Genomic DNA, 16,203 nt, shown 5'->3' on the forward strand with positions numbered 1-16,203 from the left:
CAGCAATCTATAACTTTGTCACTTGTCATAGACTCACTGAGATATCAACAAAGCAGACCTTGATTCTGTCTTCCAATTATTAACTGTATTGAGTGTGAGGGAGATTAGAAGAGCTTGCAGGATTTTGTAGATTGGCTGACCAATCCTTCTGAGTTTTTACAGGATGTACATAAAATAGTCAGGACATATATACAGTACATGTTTGAAATTATTTTTCAGACTGAACAATAAAGAAGTAATTAACCATCCTTTGTGGGTACAAGTCATATCCCCTCTATTTCCTAGGTATATTTCTTTGGATAAGTTAGTTTACCTTTTTTTGTTTCAGTTCTTTCATCACTAAAATGGGTATAATGGTATTTATCCCTCAAGGTCATTGCCTGACATGTAGTAGGTACTCTTTAAAGAATATCTCTTTTACATTTGTGATTTGCAAAACAACGCATAGGCATAATACTAATTGAATAGATTACTGTAGAATTTTTTGTTTCTGAGAAACAAATGCCTGGCAAGGGAATTAGGTTTTTTCAAAAGTAACTTCATCCAATTCCTGAAAAATAGGGAATAATTTGTAATAATCACACGACGTTGTAGTGGCCTAGCAAAACCTCCCAGGTGGTTGTAGAATCTGAGGTCATTCAGGGTGTAGTCTTCGATTCATCGTGCCCCAGTACCTTCTGTTTCTTCCTTCCCATCTCTCCTGGAAAGTAAAAGGTTAATGTTCTTGTTGATCACCTTGATTCTTAGATCTTGCTTAATATCCTCTCCTGTAGAGCTTGCGTTCAGTTTTTACCTATGTAACCGCTCTTAATGTGTCAGTGTTCAAAGTACGAGGCACCCCCTGCCTCTGTGAATGCAAAAATAAAGAAGAGTTCAAATGGAAATTTTGGCCTAGCTTTTCCTCTAATAATCGCTTGACTTTCCTTCCTAGGGATAAATAGGTATGGCATCACTAATGGTATCTTTTCAGTCCCTAAAAAACAACCCTGTGAGACAAGAAAATTCAAAGATGTATTATCCTTTCTTGGCAGCAAATGTTACAGAATTAAAGTAGAAAAAGATCTAAAAATCACAGTGGACCCCAAACTGAGGAATATCATCAACAATATTACATGGTTATTGTTTTATGAATAATAAAAGGTTGCAGTGGTATGCTGATAAATGTTTAACAACTAGCTTTCCAGAATAAAAAGCTCTGGTTTATTGCATTTGCCTAATTCTATGGTGAAAATACTCTCACATGCCTTATTTTAAACTTCCAACCTAAAAGCACTGAACATGAAGTTGGGAAGAAGGGTCAATGGGTCAATGATGCGCTCCTGCCAGCCAGTGTCAGTCATCCCCATCACAGTTCCGATATGCATATATGTGTGTGTGTGTATGTGTGTGTGTGTGTGTGTGTGTGTGTGTGTGTATATATATATATATACATATATATATATATATATATACTCCCGTATATATATATGGGAGTACAAGCTTCTTAGTCTAACTTCCTACCTGCTGGATAAAATATTTTTCAATGTCCCTGACAAGCAGTTGTCCACCTGTCTACCTTCTGGTTGCATAGCTTCAATGACAGTATTCTCATGTTCTCAAACAGCCATTCCAATTGGACTCAACAGATCAAAAGTAGAGATGCAATGGTATATGGTCACCTAAAGGAGGATAATGGGCATCCTTTTCTTCATGTATTAAGATAGAATGGGCAAAAGGTATTGTCCTAATATAACAGCAGATAACTATGTTGCAAAAACTGTAGATACTTCCTTAGAGGAGAAATATTTAAGTGTTTCTGAATCCATAACGCTGTGGATGGAAAAGCTTAATGATACAATGCTAATGATATATTACTGAATGGTGGCAGGTCAGCAGTTAGAATAGTGGTGCTGTGACAAGGACTGTTATGACCATGGTGTATTTTTAAAGAATGCTCATGCAAAGCCATGCCACAGAAATTTGTTTGCTGTGCTCATAGTTTTGATTTTTCTTCTCCTTTGCGCAGTAAAAGATGAGAGTGACAACAACAAGCACAAATACTCAGAAGATGTTTGCAACACCATTTGAGGTTAGGTATTGTGGTGTGTCTGGCTTAGGAGATGGATAATTATAAAAGATTTATTTCACAATTTTTCCAAATCAAGAGCATTTAGAGCTCAGTGCAATGCTTGTCTTTAATACACAGAGATACGGACCCTCAGGAAAAGTAAGCTAATGGTAAACAAAAACCGGGGAGTTAATATCTGCTCTCATTGGTATTATTGATTGCCTAACGAATCCTTTGTGGGATTCAACAGTTCTGCACAATACATGGGCACTACGTTACATAACTATTTGAGTAACTAGTATGGTAAATTGGTACTTTGACCAGGAAGTTTTACCAAGTGACAGTGTTATATTTCTAACGAAACATTTCCCTGAATTAAAAACAGGTTTGGGCCGGGCATGGTGGCTCACACCTGTAATCCCTGCACTTTGGGGGGCTGAGGCGGGTGGATGACCTGAGGTCAGGAGTTCGAGACCAGCCTGGCCAACATGGTGAAACCCTGTCTGTACTTAAAACATAAAAAATTAGCCAGGTGTGGTGGGTGCCTGTAATCCCAGCTACTCAGGAGTCTGAGGCAGGAGAATTACTTGAACTTGAAATGCAGAGGTTGCAGTGAGCTGAGATCATGCCACTGCACTCCAACCTGGGCAACAAGAGTGAAACTCCATCTCAAATAATAATAATAATAATAATAATAATAATAAAATAAAAAATAAAATAAATTAAAAAAGAACAAACATTAAGGCAGCCCACAGAAAAGAAAAACAACATGTAAGGCTTGTAGCCCTTTTGTCTTTTTGATCATAGACAGCAGGAGCTGTTGCTGATGCAGAGGTAAGGGTTAACATTTAAAATGGACTGGTTGCCTCCTGATTTCTTGCACATAAAGCCATGAGAAGTTCAGGGAGAGACTTCTTCCCCTAGTAATGAAGCTCTCTGTTGCTAATGGCCCATGCAGACTCCCTTGGCTCCTCCAAATTAGAAATACTTTTGTGCTCCTTTGCTTCATTAACGGTAAAGAGAGGAAGATTGGTGGCTATTTAGGGCATGGGGAAATTAGTGGCTATTTAGGGCAAGTGAAAATTGTAGTAATTATGGTTGGTAAGTTCTCTTCATGGTGTTTTTTTGACTCTTGATGTTCTTTTGGTGCTTTTCAGAAGACCCCTCCATGGTCAATTCTGGCGTCTGGCCTAGGAGGGCAGGAGATGATCTGACGGAATTTTTGGCCCCTGGTGATGGTCGGTACAAGGCATCTTGCCTGATGGGAGACAGGTCTTTTGCTTTATGAGTTGCTTTTCAGAGTGGAAAGCATATCTGAATGCTTACCATATGACCCTCTCTACTACCAGCTGTGATAAAAGTGTAGTATATATGATAACCTCCTTCTCTACCTGTATTACACTGCAGAAAGCTGGTGCTGCACATGAAAGCTGTGAAATTGCATCCCTAATAAACCTTGGTTGAGATGGGTGAGGGGAGCTTGATAGGCTCAAGGCTCTGAGAGAATGAGCAGTGCCTGAAGGAGAAATAAGAAAGGGTAATTTAGGACTACAGCGTGCTATGGTGTGTCTCTGGTTGGCCAAGGAGTTTGCATCAGATTATTGGATTCTGACTAGAAGGAAAAGAACATCAAAAGGAAGGTGCAATGTTTCCAAGGACGAATAGAAGCAAATTATTGCTAGCATTTAGCAGTTTGACACTATTTGAAGAGGGATCACATTTGTATGGGCCTTCAGAAACTGGGGAGATGATCTGAAAAATGCTTCCTTCAATAATTGAAATTGTAATCTATAGAAACTGAGTCGGGGAAATAACATCCTAAAAATTGGTCTATAAACATGGTGTTAATTGAAATTTGAGGAGTAATTAAGTCCAGTTAAGGTGACCAGGGGAATTCTTGGGACCACATTACTGGAATTAAAAAATATTTCTGGAAATATCTACCTAATTGATTGTATTATCACATATTGAGGTAATTTTTTAAAATCATCAACGTGGTATGCATGAGAAGATAGGTGAGGCAGGAGGAATTAAATGTGAACAGATGGATGCTTTTGAATAGAGATCTTCTTCTGGTGTATAGTTAAAACTATTTTTAAAAAGTAGTTTAATTGACAGCACTTGACTAGGATTGAAGAAATATGAGTTTTCAAGGAAATCATAGCATTTTCCCAGACCGGAGACCGTTATTAGTACACATTGCTTGCATGTGCCCAGGAGAGGTTTTCTGACCACCGACTGTGTTTGTCTTGGCAAATATCCTACTGATATGGGGTTGACTGTATCAAGCTCTAATAACTTAGGATCCTCAAACCGCTGATTTCTTTTTTTTTATTATTATACTTTAAGTTCTAGGGTGCATGTGCACAATGTGCAGGTTTGTTACATATGTATACATGTGCCATCCAACTGCTGATTTCTTTTGAAAATAAGTTTGCAGGAAATCTCTCGACCCTCATGTGGTTTTTTAGGTAGACTTCCAAGTTGGGGAGAAATGTTGCTGCATAACCAGCTGGAGTGTTCCGCTGCATATAACACTCGTTTATTCATTCAGAAAATATTTGTTAAACTCCCACTATATGAAAGGCACTTTTATTTCTTACTGGAAATCATTAACTGAAAATTCCAATTTATCAATTAGTCTCTCTTGGATTTAGGTCTTGTGATTTATTTTTCCAAGCCCATATATCTCAGTAGAAACTGCAAGGATATACTTTTGAAACCTGAAACACTTATAATCATTCTCTGTACTTGAGGAAATTTAGATATTTCTAGTGTGTTTTATTTATTGACCACAGTACCTACTATAGCCAATGTTGATATTTCTTAGTTCAAACTTACCTCTTCTTATCATATTTGTTTTACACTTATGTCCCCAAAGCTTATTTTTATTTGCTAAATATAGTTGGGCCAAACTGTTACTGGACAATATCATGGGATTATGGGACTCATGGTTTCCATCAGGGGAAGAGAGAGCCATGATGACTGAAGGCAAATGACTGGAAATTCTAAGAAGGGAAATTTAACATTCTAAAGCTTTTGTAAAGATTACAATTTAAAACTAAATTCCATATATGGAATGTTTTCTATTTGAAGATGTGAACACCCCATAACTGAAAGAAGGGGAGGGATGAAATATGGTGGGAATTCCTGCACTGGATTGGAAATTAGAACAGATGATCTTTGTGTTCGTTCTGATTCTAAGAATATAGGTTGAGAATTGTCCATTAGTTCCAATTTAAATCCTGAAGGGGTGGCGTGGGGAAGGGTGGACAACAAACCTAAGTATCTAAAACCCAAAGGAAGGAAGACGGTTTCCACTCCTCCAAGATTTCTAAAGGTTCAGTTAATGCTGCATAGAGAAAAAGAGTAGTTCTTTCATTCCCAAATGCCCTGAGGATTTTTAATCCCTTTCATTTCATTAATTAATGGATGAAACAAGTACATTTAATCTTGCAAGAAATATGTGTCAAGTGCTACATTGCCAGGGTCAATGATCTGTCCCATGGAAGGGTTTTTGGTACATTTTTAAATGACCGAATATCCTGAATAAACCTCTAGGCATTCAAGTAAGTAGTGCAGAATGGTAAATCTGGCATATTTGAGGTTCTTAAATGAGATCTAAGTAGATGTTATTGACCTTGGTGAGTGATTTATGTAGATTATGTTTCATAGTACCTACATGAGATCTGTTCTATTGTTGCCTCCATTTGAAAAAGAAATGAATCTAAAGGTTAAATAGGTTCTGAAATTTGCCCAGGTTTACACACCTACTGAGTGCCAATCTAGATTTCAGTTGATACCCATTTGGTTCCAGTGCCCAAGTGTGCAACACTAAAAAAGTTCCTTTTTGTACTATTCCATGGGCTTATAAATTGGCCTTAGATATACTCATGCCCCATCTCACTGTGAAAACCCAATGTCCTCTTTTGACTCATTTCCCTTACTTTGAGAATTTAATTATCTGCCTGCGGCAAAATGTCACAGTTAAAGATTCTCATGAAAACTAAACCAAAGGAGGAAGAATAGTCATAATGTGTATTGATTTTTTTTTTTTTGGCTTTTGCTTTATTTCTTTAGGTCCACTTTGTCTCTCTTTTAGGGGTCTAATCATTGGCTAAATCTACTTATGTTTTAATGAAGTCTTAAAAGTCATTTTCTGGGATGGCTGTATAGAATAAGTTGGATAACTTGATTCACAAATTTCTAGTTCTACTTTGTGATACTCACATATTGCTTTTGCTCTACCTTGCCTCAGTTTCCTCATTTGGTAAAATGCAGTTCTTCTAGAACACTTTATATACATTAGAAAATGTCACTGGCTGCTTTTGGAAGATCTCATCTATGCATTCTTCATTCATATCAAAAACATGATTTGGGTGCCATTGTGTGCTGGGCCCTGTGCCAGGGCAGAGGATACCAATAAGAAAAGGGAAAACACCTCTAATTTATAGGTCTTATAATCTATGTTTTTAAAAAGGCAAGAACACATGGATACTGTAATAGCAGTGAGCACTAGGCATTACACAAGGCTTCAGGAGAGGAGCAGGTTGCCTCATCACTCTAGAGAAGGATGCTGAAGCGACTCCTGCTGGGCATTTTGAGCAGGACTTCTGAGAGCCTCAGCACCTAGGCGTGTCAGGTCCCAGGCCTCTGTCAATTGTTCCTCATGTGAATATCCAGTTACCAATAATAATGTTTTTTGCTGTTGATAAATCTGGTCCAAGGCAAAATTCTGGCCATAGACATTTCTTTGTTAAAATTGTAGTATATAGTCCTGGCTCATACAAAATCATTAATATGACATTTATTAGTGGCAGAGTTTGCAGTGAGCCAAGACCGTGCCATTGCACTCCAGCATGCGCAAGAGCGAAACTCTGTCTCAAGAAAAAAACAAAGAACAAAAAACAAAAGAACAAAAAACCTGAGAGTCACCACCTCCAGTTCACCAGGCCATTGTAATTTGCAAATGATCCAATGGTAACTTCACAATGGGTTGCTTTCACTCACACAGTGACTGCTAACACCTCCCTAGACATACAACTAAAGAGGGCCTAAGACATACATGGAGAGAATAGAAAGATGATTGCAATTGATGAAAGAGGAATGTATTGGATTCAGAATGAGTGAATAATCTTGCAACCCATCTTGTTTTCCTTTTAAAATCACCCTAGAGCTAGTGCTCCTGAAGTTTCTTATGATTTAACCATGACTGACAGCAGAAATAAAACAACCACTGTCAATTATGTACGTGATACATTGTCTAACATTCATGGCTGGATGGCTCTGCTCTTGGACCAAGAGACCTACTCATTGCGATCTGAGAACCTTTGGATCAACAGATCTCTGCAGGTAACCCAAGGAATCCATTAGTTGGTATGCCCCATTCTCACTTGTTCTTATCTTTCTTTCTTTGAGATAATGGGTTGAAAGAGGAGCACATTATCTCGTTATTGAAAGTCTTGGCATATTCTGATGCAGATAAAGAAAACTTCAATAGTATTTTGGCCAGATGAAAATAAGCTAAATATGAGATTTGGTTGCTTTTTAAACTTGAAAATTTTAGAATCTATTTATGTGTTATTGTGAATGCAGAATGAAAATTTAAATTTATTAATACAATGAGAAACAACCTCTACACATCTTATAGAATTGCATTTCTTTAAAAATTATTGGTTAATAGCCAATTTACCCTAGAGAGAGATGTTTGTAGCCAGAGAAAATGCCTTACCAAAGCATTTATACATTGCATACTGCCACCTTGTGGTCAAAGATTAACTTTCAAATAGAAGTCTGTATGAGTCCGCAGGTGGGATTGGGTTAAGGGAGACAAATTTAACAGCAGTGAAGATAGAAATGACCATGTGGCAAGATGGTCTACTAGAAGCAGAGACGTTCGGAGGCTCCCATCGAAAAAACAAAAGAAAATCATCATAATCATGTGAAGCCTTCATTGGCAACCAAGGTATCCAGGTTCTCTTATCAAAATTGACTAGAAGGCTGGTGTGGCCCACGGAGAAAAGGGAAGAGCAGTGTGGTTCGGTGGCCCACCTGAGAGCCACACGGGAAAAGGAACTCTGTCACCTCCAGCCAAGGGAGGCGGTGAGTGAGCTGCTACCCAGCCGGGGAAAGTGCTTTTTCCATGGAATTGTGCAACCCACGGATCGGAAGATCCCACTCGCGAACCCACACCACCACCGGGGCTTAGCATCCTAAGCCTGGAACATGCAGATTCTTACAGCCTCTCAGCTGGAATCTGCTTAAGCCTACCAAACTCCCGGGGGGAGGGGCGACCAGCATTGGCTGCAGCTGCCTGCTGTCTAAGCATTTGAGCACCCAGTTTGGAGCTCAGGAGAGGCAGCAGCCAGCACTGGGACTTGCAACTGCCTAACAGGCTAAGTTCCGTGGGTGGGGGAAAGGCAGCATCCACTTCTATACCTCTAGGCTGCGCTTTTTCCCCCGTTGGAGCCAGGGAGGCTGGATGGCTTTGTCCTAAGGCTTGTCCGGACAGCCCAACATACCGGCTGTGGCTGTCTGCAGCCAGAGTCCTCTTGGGGCCTAATTGTGACCCATCCTTCCTCAGTGGGCAGGGCTTCCCCGCAGGATCTCTGATAACTCCAGCCGGAGGCTCAGGGACAGAATTCATATCTCCCTGGGCCTGAGTCCCGGGGGAAGGGGGTAGCTGCAGTCTCTGTGGACCAGCAGACTTGGCCTGTCCTCCTGGTATTTCTGAGGAATCCCGGCAGCCCAGACGGGTGGGTTTCCCCCCAGTGAAACACACCCTCTCCACCAAGGGACAAAGTGCTTTGTTGGAACGGGTCCTGCTCCTCGTGCCACCAAACCGGGTGAGAGCCTCCAACAGAGGTTGTCAGACACCCTATACAGGAGCGATCCTACTGGCATCCAGTTGGTGCCCTTTGAGGTCAGAGGTCCCAGAAGAAGAAGCAGGCACCCATCTTTGCTGCTCTCCAGCCTCCTTGAGTGACATCTCCAGGCACGGGAGCAAATCAGATGAATAGGGCCTGAAGTGAACCCCCAGCAAACTGCAGCAGCCCTACAGAAGAGGGACCTGAAAGAAAAACAAACAAGCAGAAAGTGACAACAGCAGCATCAACAACAACAACCAAAAGGCCCCCACAAAAACCCTATCCATGGGTCAACAACCTCAAAGACCAAGACTAGACAAGCTCAGAAAGATGAAAAAGAATCAATCAGAAAATGCTGAAAACCAAAAAGGCCAGAGTGCCTCTTCTCCTCCAAATGATTACAGCGTCTCTCCATCAAGGGCACAGAACTGGATAGAGGATCAAATGGATGAATTGACAGAAGTAGGCTTCAAAAGATGGGTAATAAAAAACTATAATGCGCTAAAGGAGCATGCTCTAACCCAATGCAAAGAAGCTAAGAACCTGAAATTGCTAATTAGAATATCCAGTTTAGAGAGGAATATAAAAGACCTGATGGAGCCAAAAAACACAGCACGAGAATGTTGTGAAGCATACACAAGTATCAACAGCCAAAAAGACTAAGTGAAAGAAAGGATATCAGAGTTTGAAGACCACCTCACTGATATAAGACATGCAGATAAGAAAAAAGAATGTAAAGGAATGAACAAGGCTCCAAGAAATATGGAATTTCATAAAAAGACTGACCCTGTGATTGGTTGGAGTACCAGAAGGAGACAGGGAGAATGGAAAAAAGCTGGAAAACACACTTCAGGATATTATCCAGGAGAACTTCCCCAACCTAACAAGACAGGCCAACATGCAAATTCAGGAAATACAGAGAATACCATTGAGATAATCCATAAGAAGACCAACCCCAACTCCATGAGAAGACCAACACGTAATTATCAGATTCTCCAAGGTCGAAATGAAGGAAAAACTGTTAAAGGCAGTCAGAGAGAAAGGCCAGGTCGCCTACAAAGGGAAGCCCATCAGACTAACAGCAGACTTCTTGTGAGAAACTATAAGCCAATGGAGATTGGGGTCCAATATTCAACATTCTTAAAGAAAAGATTTTTCAACCTAGAATTTCATATCCAGCCAAACTAAGTTTCATAAGCATAAGAGAAATAAAATCTTTTCCAGACATGTAAATGCTGAGGGATTTCGTTACCACCAGGCCTGCCCTGCAAGAGCTCCTGAAAGCAGCACTAAATATGGAAATGAAACACTGGTACCAGCCACTATGAAAACACACCAAAATATAAAGACCAATGACACTACAAAGAAACTGCACATAGTGTGCAAAATAACCAAATTACATCAAGATGACAGGATGAAATTCACACATAACAATACTAACCTTAAATGTAAATGGGCTAAATGCCCCAATTAAAAGACACAGATTGGCAAATTGGATAAGAAGTCAGGCACCATTGGTGTGCTGTATTCAGGAGACCCCTCTTATGTGCAAAGACACACACAGGCTCAAAACAAAGGAATGGAGGAAAACTTACCAAGCAAATAGAAAGAAAAAAAAAAAAAAAAAAAAAAGCAAGGGTTGCAATCCTAGTCTCTGATTAAACAGACTTTAACAAACAAAGATCAAAAAGACAAAGAAGGGCATTACATAATGGTAAAGGTAACAATGCAACAAGAAAACAAGAAGAGCTAACTATTCTAAATATACATACACCCAATACAGGAGCGCCCAGATTCATTAAACAAGTTCTCAGAGACCTACAAAGAGACTTAGACTCCCACACAATAATAGTGGGAGACTTTAACACCCCACTGTCAATATTAGACAGATCAATGAGACAGAAAATATACAAGGATATTCAGGACTTGAACTCAGCTATGGATCAAGTGAACCTAGTAAACGTCTACAGAACTCTCTATTCCAAATCAGCAGAATATACATTCTTCTCAGAGTCACATGACACTTATTCTAAAATCGACCACATAATTGGAAGTAAAATATTCTTCGGCAAATGCAAAATAACTGAAATAATAACAAACAGTCTCTCAGACCGCAGTACAATCAAATTATAACTCAGGACTAAGAAACTCACTCAAAACCACACAATTTCATGGAAACTGAACAATTTGCTCCTGAATGACTCCCGGGTAAATAATGAAATTAAGACAGAAATAAAGAAGTTCTTTGAAACCAATGAGAACACAGAGAAAATGTATCAGAATCTCTGGGACACAGCTAAAGTAGTGTTAAGAGGGAAATTTGTAGCACGAAATGCCCACATCAGAAAGCTAGAAAGATCTCACATCAATACCCTAACATCACAATTAAAAGAGCTAGAGGGTCAAGAGCAAACTAATCCAAAAGCTAGCAGAAGACGAGAAATAACTAAGATCAGAGAATAATTGAAGGAGATGGAGACAAGAAAAACCCTCAAAAAAAAAAAATCAACGAATCCAGGAGCTGGTTTTTTGAAAAAATTAACAAAATAGATAGACCGCTAGCTACACTAACAAAGAAGAGAGAAGAGTCAAATAGAAACAATAAAAAAATGATAGAGGGGATATCACCACTGACCCCACAGAAATACAAACTACCATCAGAGAATACTATAACCACGTCTATACAAATAAACTAGAAAATCTAGGAGAAATGGATAAATTCCTGGATGCACACACCCTACCAAGACTAATCCCGGAAGAAGCTGAATCCCTGAATAGACCAATAAGAAGCCTTGAAATTGAGGCAGTAATTAATAGCCTAATTAAAGCCTACAACCAAAAAAAACCCAGGACTAGATGGATTCACAGCTGAATTCTACCAAAGGTACAAAGAGGAACTGGTACCATTCCTTCTGAAACTATTCCAAACAATTGAAAAGGAGGGACTCCTCCCTAATTCATTTTGTGAAGCCAGCATCATTCTGATACCAAAACTGGGAAGAGATACAGTAAAAAAAAAAAAAAAAAAAAAATTCAGGCCAGTATCCCTGATGAACATCAATGTGAAAATCCTCAACAAAATACTGACAAACCAAATCTAGCAACACATCAAAAAATTTATCCACCATTATCAAGTCAGCTTCATCCCTGGGATGCAAGGCTGGTTCAACATACACAAATCAATAAACATAATCCATCACATAAACAGAACCAAAGACAAAAACCACTTGATTATTTCAATAGATGCAGAAAAGGCCTTTGATAAAATTCAACATCCCTTTATGTTAAAAACTCAGTAAGCTAGGTATTGATGGAACATATCTCAAAGTAATAAGAGCTATTTATGACAAATCCACAACCAATGTCGTATTGAATGGGCAAAAGCTAGAAGCATTCCCTTTGAAAACCAGTGCAAGACAAGGATGCCCTGTCTCACCAGTCTTATTCAACATAGTATTGGAAGTTCTGGCTGGGTAATCAGGCAAGAGAAAGAAATAAATTCAAATAAGAAGAGAGGAAGTCAAATTGTCTTTCTTTGCAGACAACATGATTTTATATTTAGAAAACCCTGTCATCTCAGCCGAAAACTTCTTGAACTGATAAGCAACTTCAGCCTCAAAGTCTCAGGATACCAAATGAATGTTCAGAAATCACAAGCATTCCTTTACACCAACAATAGTCAAGCAGAGAGACAAATTGTGAATGAACTCCTATTCACAATTGCTACAAAGAGAATAAAATACTACCTATGAATACAGCTAACAAGCAGTGTGAAGGACCTCTTTAAGGAGAACTATAAACCACCACTCAAGGAAATAAGAGAGGACACAAACAAATGGAAAAACATTCCATGTTCATGGATAGGAAGAATCATTGTCATGATAATGGCTATACTGCCCAAAGTAATTTATAGATTCAAATACTATTCCCATCAAACTACCACTGACATTCTTCAAAGAATTAGAAAAAATTATTTTAAATTTCACATGGAATCAAAGAAGATCCTGTATAGCCACAACAATCCTAAGCAAAAGAACAAAGCTGGAGACATCACGCTACCTGACTTCAAACTATACTACCAGGCTACAGTAACCAAAACAGCATGGTACTGGTACCAAAACAGACATATAGACTGATGGAGTAGAAGAGAGACTTCAGAAGTAACACCACACATCTAAAACCATCAGATCTTCGACAAACCTCACAAAAACAAGCAATGGGGAAAGGATCTCTTTTTCAGTAAATGGTGCTGGGAAAACTGGCTAGCCCTATGCAGAAAGCTGAAACGGAACCTCTTCCTTATGCCCTATACAAAACTTAACTCAAGATGGATTAAAGACTTACATGAAAAACTCAAAACCATAAAAACCCTAGAAGAAAACCTAGGCAATACCATCCAGGCTATAGGCATGGACAAAGACTTCATGACAAAAATGCCAAAAACAATTGCAACAAAAGCAAAAATTGACAAATGGGATCTAATTAAAGGAAAGAGCTCCTGCACAGTGAAAGAAACTGTCATCAGAGTGAATAAACAACCTACAGAATGGGAGAACATTTCTGCAATCTACCTATCTGGCAAAAGTCTAATATCCAGAATTTACAAGGAACTTAAACATAATTACAAGAAAAAGACAGACAACCCCATCAAAAAGTGGGCAAAGGATATGAACAGACACTTCTCCAAAGAAGACATTTACGCAGCCAACAAACATGAAAAAAAGCTCAACATCACTGATCATCAGAGAAATGCAAATCAAAACCTCTATGAGATACCATCTCATGCTAGTCAGAATGGCAATTATTAAAAAGTCAGGAAACAATGGAAACTGGTGAGGCTGCAGAGAAATAGGAATGCTTTTATACTGTTGGTGGGAATGTAAATTAGTTCAACCTTTGTGGAAGACAGTATGGCGATTCCTCAAGGACCTAGAACCAGAAATACCATTTGACCCAGCAATGCCATTACTGGGTTTGTACCCAAAGGATTATAAATTAGTCTACTGTAAAGACACCTGCACATGTATGTTTATTGCAGCGCTACTTACAATAGCAGAGACATGGAAAATGCCCATCAATGATAGACTGGATAAAGAAAATGTGATACATACACATCATGGAATACTATGCAGTCATAAAAAGGAATGAGATCATGTCCTTTTCAGGAACATGGATGAAGCTGGAAGCCATCATCCTCAGCAAACTAACACGGGAACAGAAAACCAAAATCACATGTTCTCACTCGTAAGTGGGAGTTGAACACTGAGAACACAGGGACACAGAGAGGGGAACAACACTCACCAGGGCCTGTTGTCGGGTAGGAGGTGAGGGGAAGGAACTTAGAGGATGGGTCAATAGGTGCAGCAAACCACCATGGCACATGTATACCTGTGTAAAAACCTGCACGTTCTGTACCTGTATCGTGTTTTTTGTTTTTTGTTTTTTTTTTGTTTGTTTTTTTAAGAAATAAAAAAAAAAAAAAGAAATGGCCGTGAGGAAAGTGAATACATTTTTCTATATTTTAAAATAGCAATCCGGTGAAATTACCTAAGCTTCTTTTCATACTTTTAACACATGTATTTCTTCCTATGTTATCATACACATTCTTGCTAACAGTCATGAGAGCCTATCTTAGGGAGACAGAAGCCCTGCCATAGTTACGAGGAATTCAGAACAGAATCACTTTTGATCTTCTCTCCATGGCTTTCAGAAAGGATGCACGCCTCTCTTTTCTTGCCTTGAGATTCCCATGAGAGCATTCTGGAGAATTTTCATGCAGTGAAAACAGTAGGATGTGCCTCTGGAGGTAGTTACCCTAGGTTTACGTCCTGACACAGCACTCTTCTGCTTTGTGATATGGGACAAGCTACTGGACCGCTGCCTGCCTTAGTTTCCTCAACTGTAAAAATGGGACAGTAAGAGTAACAATGACGGGGGTGCCTTTCGAGGACTGAATAGTGCTGATTGCATAGTAAATGCTCCCACAATGTTAGCTATTACTGTGATAAATGGATGACATGCCTATTATTGCCTGTCCCTTCAAGTTGTGGGAAAAGCTGGAAAGGAATTCTAGACCTGGCCTTGTCTCTTCTAGCTGTTTGACCTGAGACAAGTCAATTCGCATGTCTGGGCCTTGGCTTTCTCCTCTGTTAATTGAGATTGTTAAACAAGATGAACCTTATGGCATCTTTCAGTCTTCATAGTCTGATTTCGTAGCTCTAGTTATGAATTTTTTATGAAGTAGATTTAAGTAGGCCCATTTCCCACAAGAAAAGTACAATCTGTCTCCAAACTGTATGATTTCTAAACTACTCCATCTGCGTTCTTTGTAGTTGTTTTGGCAGGGGGGTGTGGTGGAGTAGGTGGAATGATGGGGTTCCTTACTAAATGAGCATATTGTGTTTTTCTTTCGCTTCAAGTACTCAGCAACCTTTGACAACTTTGCTCCTGGTAATTACCTACTGCTGGTGCACACAGATTTGCCACCTTACCCTGACATCCTCCTAAGATGTGGGAGTCGAGTGGGTCTGTCTTTTCCGTTTCTTCCATCACCAGGCCAGAACCAAGGCTGTGACTGGTTCTTCAATAGTCAGTTGAGGCAACTCACCTACCTGGGTAAGTATCCAGTTGGATGAATGTTTTGAGAGCACGTAGTCAGAAATCGCCAATCACCCTTCAATTCCAGACATTTGTACTGTGAAGTGCTGAGGAACTGAGAGGGACAGCTGTGTGTTATGGTTGAGTGAGTGTGCACTGAAGTCCGATTGCCTGGATTTAAATCCCAGCTCCAACACTCACCAGCTAGAGCATACGCAGAGCCTCTCTAAGGCTCAGCCTCCTCCTCTATAAAGAAGTATGACCATAGGGCCTACCTCAAAGGAGAGGAAATAAAATAAAGAATAATATGTAAAATTCTTGAGCAGAAGGCCTAGCCCACAAAAAATGTTTACTAGACATTGGTAGTTATTATTAATAATATCTTTAATTCGTATTAGGGCAGTGTCATATTTGTTTATAGTGAAACAACTGCACATGTAAAGATGGGTGCCTGTGCTTTAGTCCAGGAGTTTGAGACCAGCCAGGGCAGCAAAGCGAGACCCCATCTCTCAAAATAAATAAATAAATAAATAAAAATAGCTGGGTATGGTGGCATGTGCCTGTGGTCGCAGCTACTTGGGAGGCTAAGGTGCGAGGATCAATTGAGGCCAGGAGTTTGAGACCAGCCTAGGCAACAGAGTGAGACCTAATCTCTACAAAAACATTAAATAAATTAGTTGGGTGTGGTGGCGC

At 39.5% G+C, this 16,203-nt stretch overlaps 1 protein-coding gene across 2 annotated transcripts in view; it reads left to right on the plus strand.

Annotated features, from left to right (window-relative positions):
* PKHD1 (PKHD1 ciliary IPT domain containing fibrocystin/polyductin) overlaps positions 1 to 16,203 on the plus strand; it is a 465,580-nt gene that overhangs the window by 212,693 nt on the left and 236,684 nt on the right. For both annotated transcript variants that reach the window (XM_077999818.1, XM_077999819.1), the window contains exons 48-49: positions 7,222 to 7,399; positions 15,333 to 15,528. In XM_077999818.1, the coding sequence (XP_077855944.1) occupies positions 7,222 to 7,399; positions 15,333 to 15,528 (374 nt within the window). The remainder of the gene's footprint in view (positions 1 to 7,221; positions 7,400 to 15,332; positions 15,529 to 16,203) is intronic.

This window comes from Macaca mulatta, chromosome 4 (genome assembly GCF_049350105.2).
Source record: "Macaca mulatta isolate MMU2019108-1 chromosome 4, T2T-MMU8v2.0, whole genome shotgun sequence".
NCBI lineage: Eukaryota > Metazoa > Chordata > Mammalia > Primates > Cercopithecidae > Macaca > Macaca mulatta.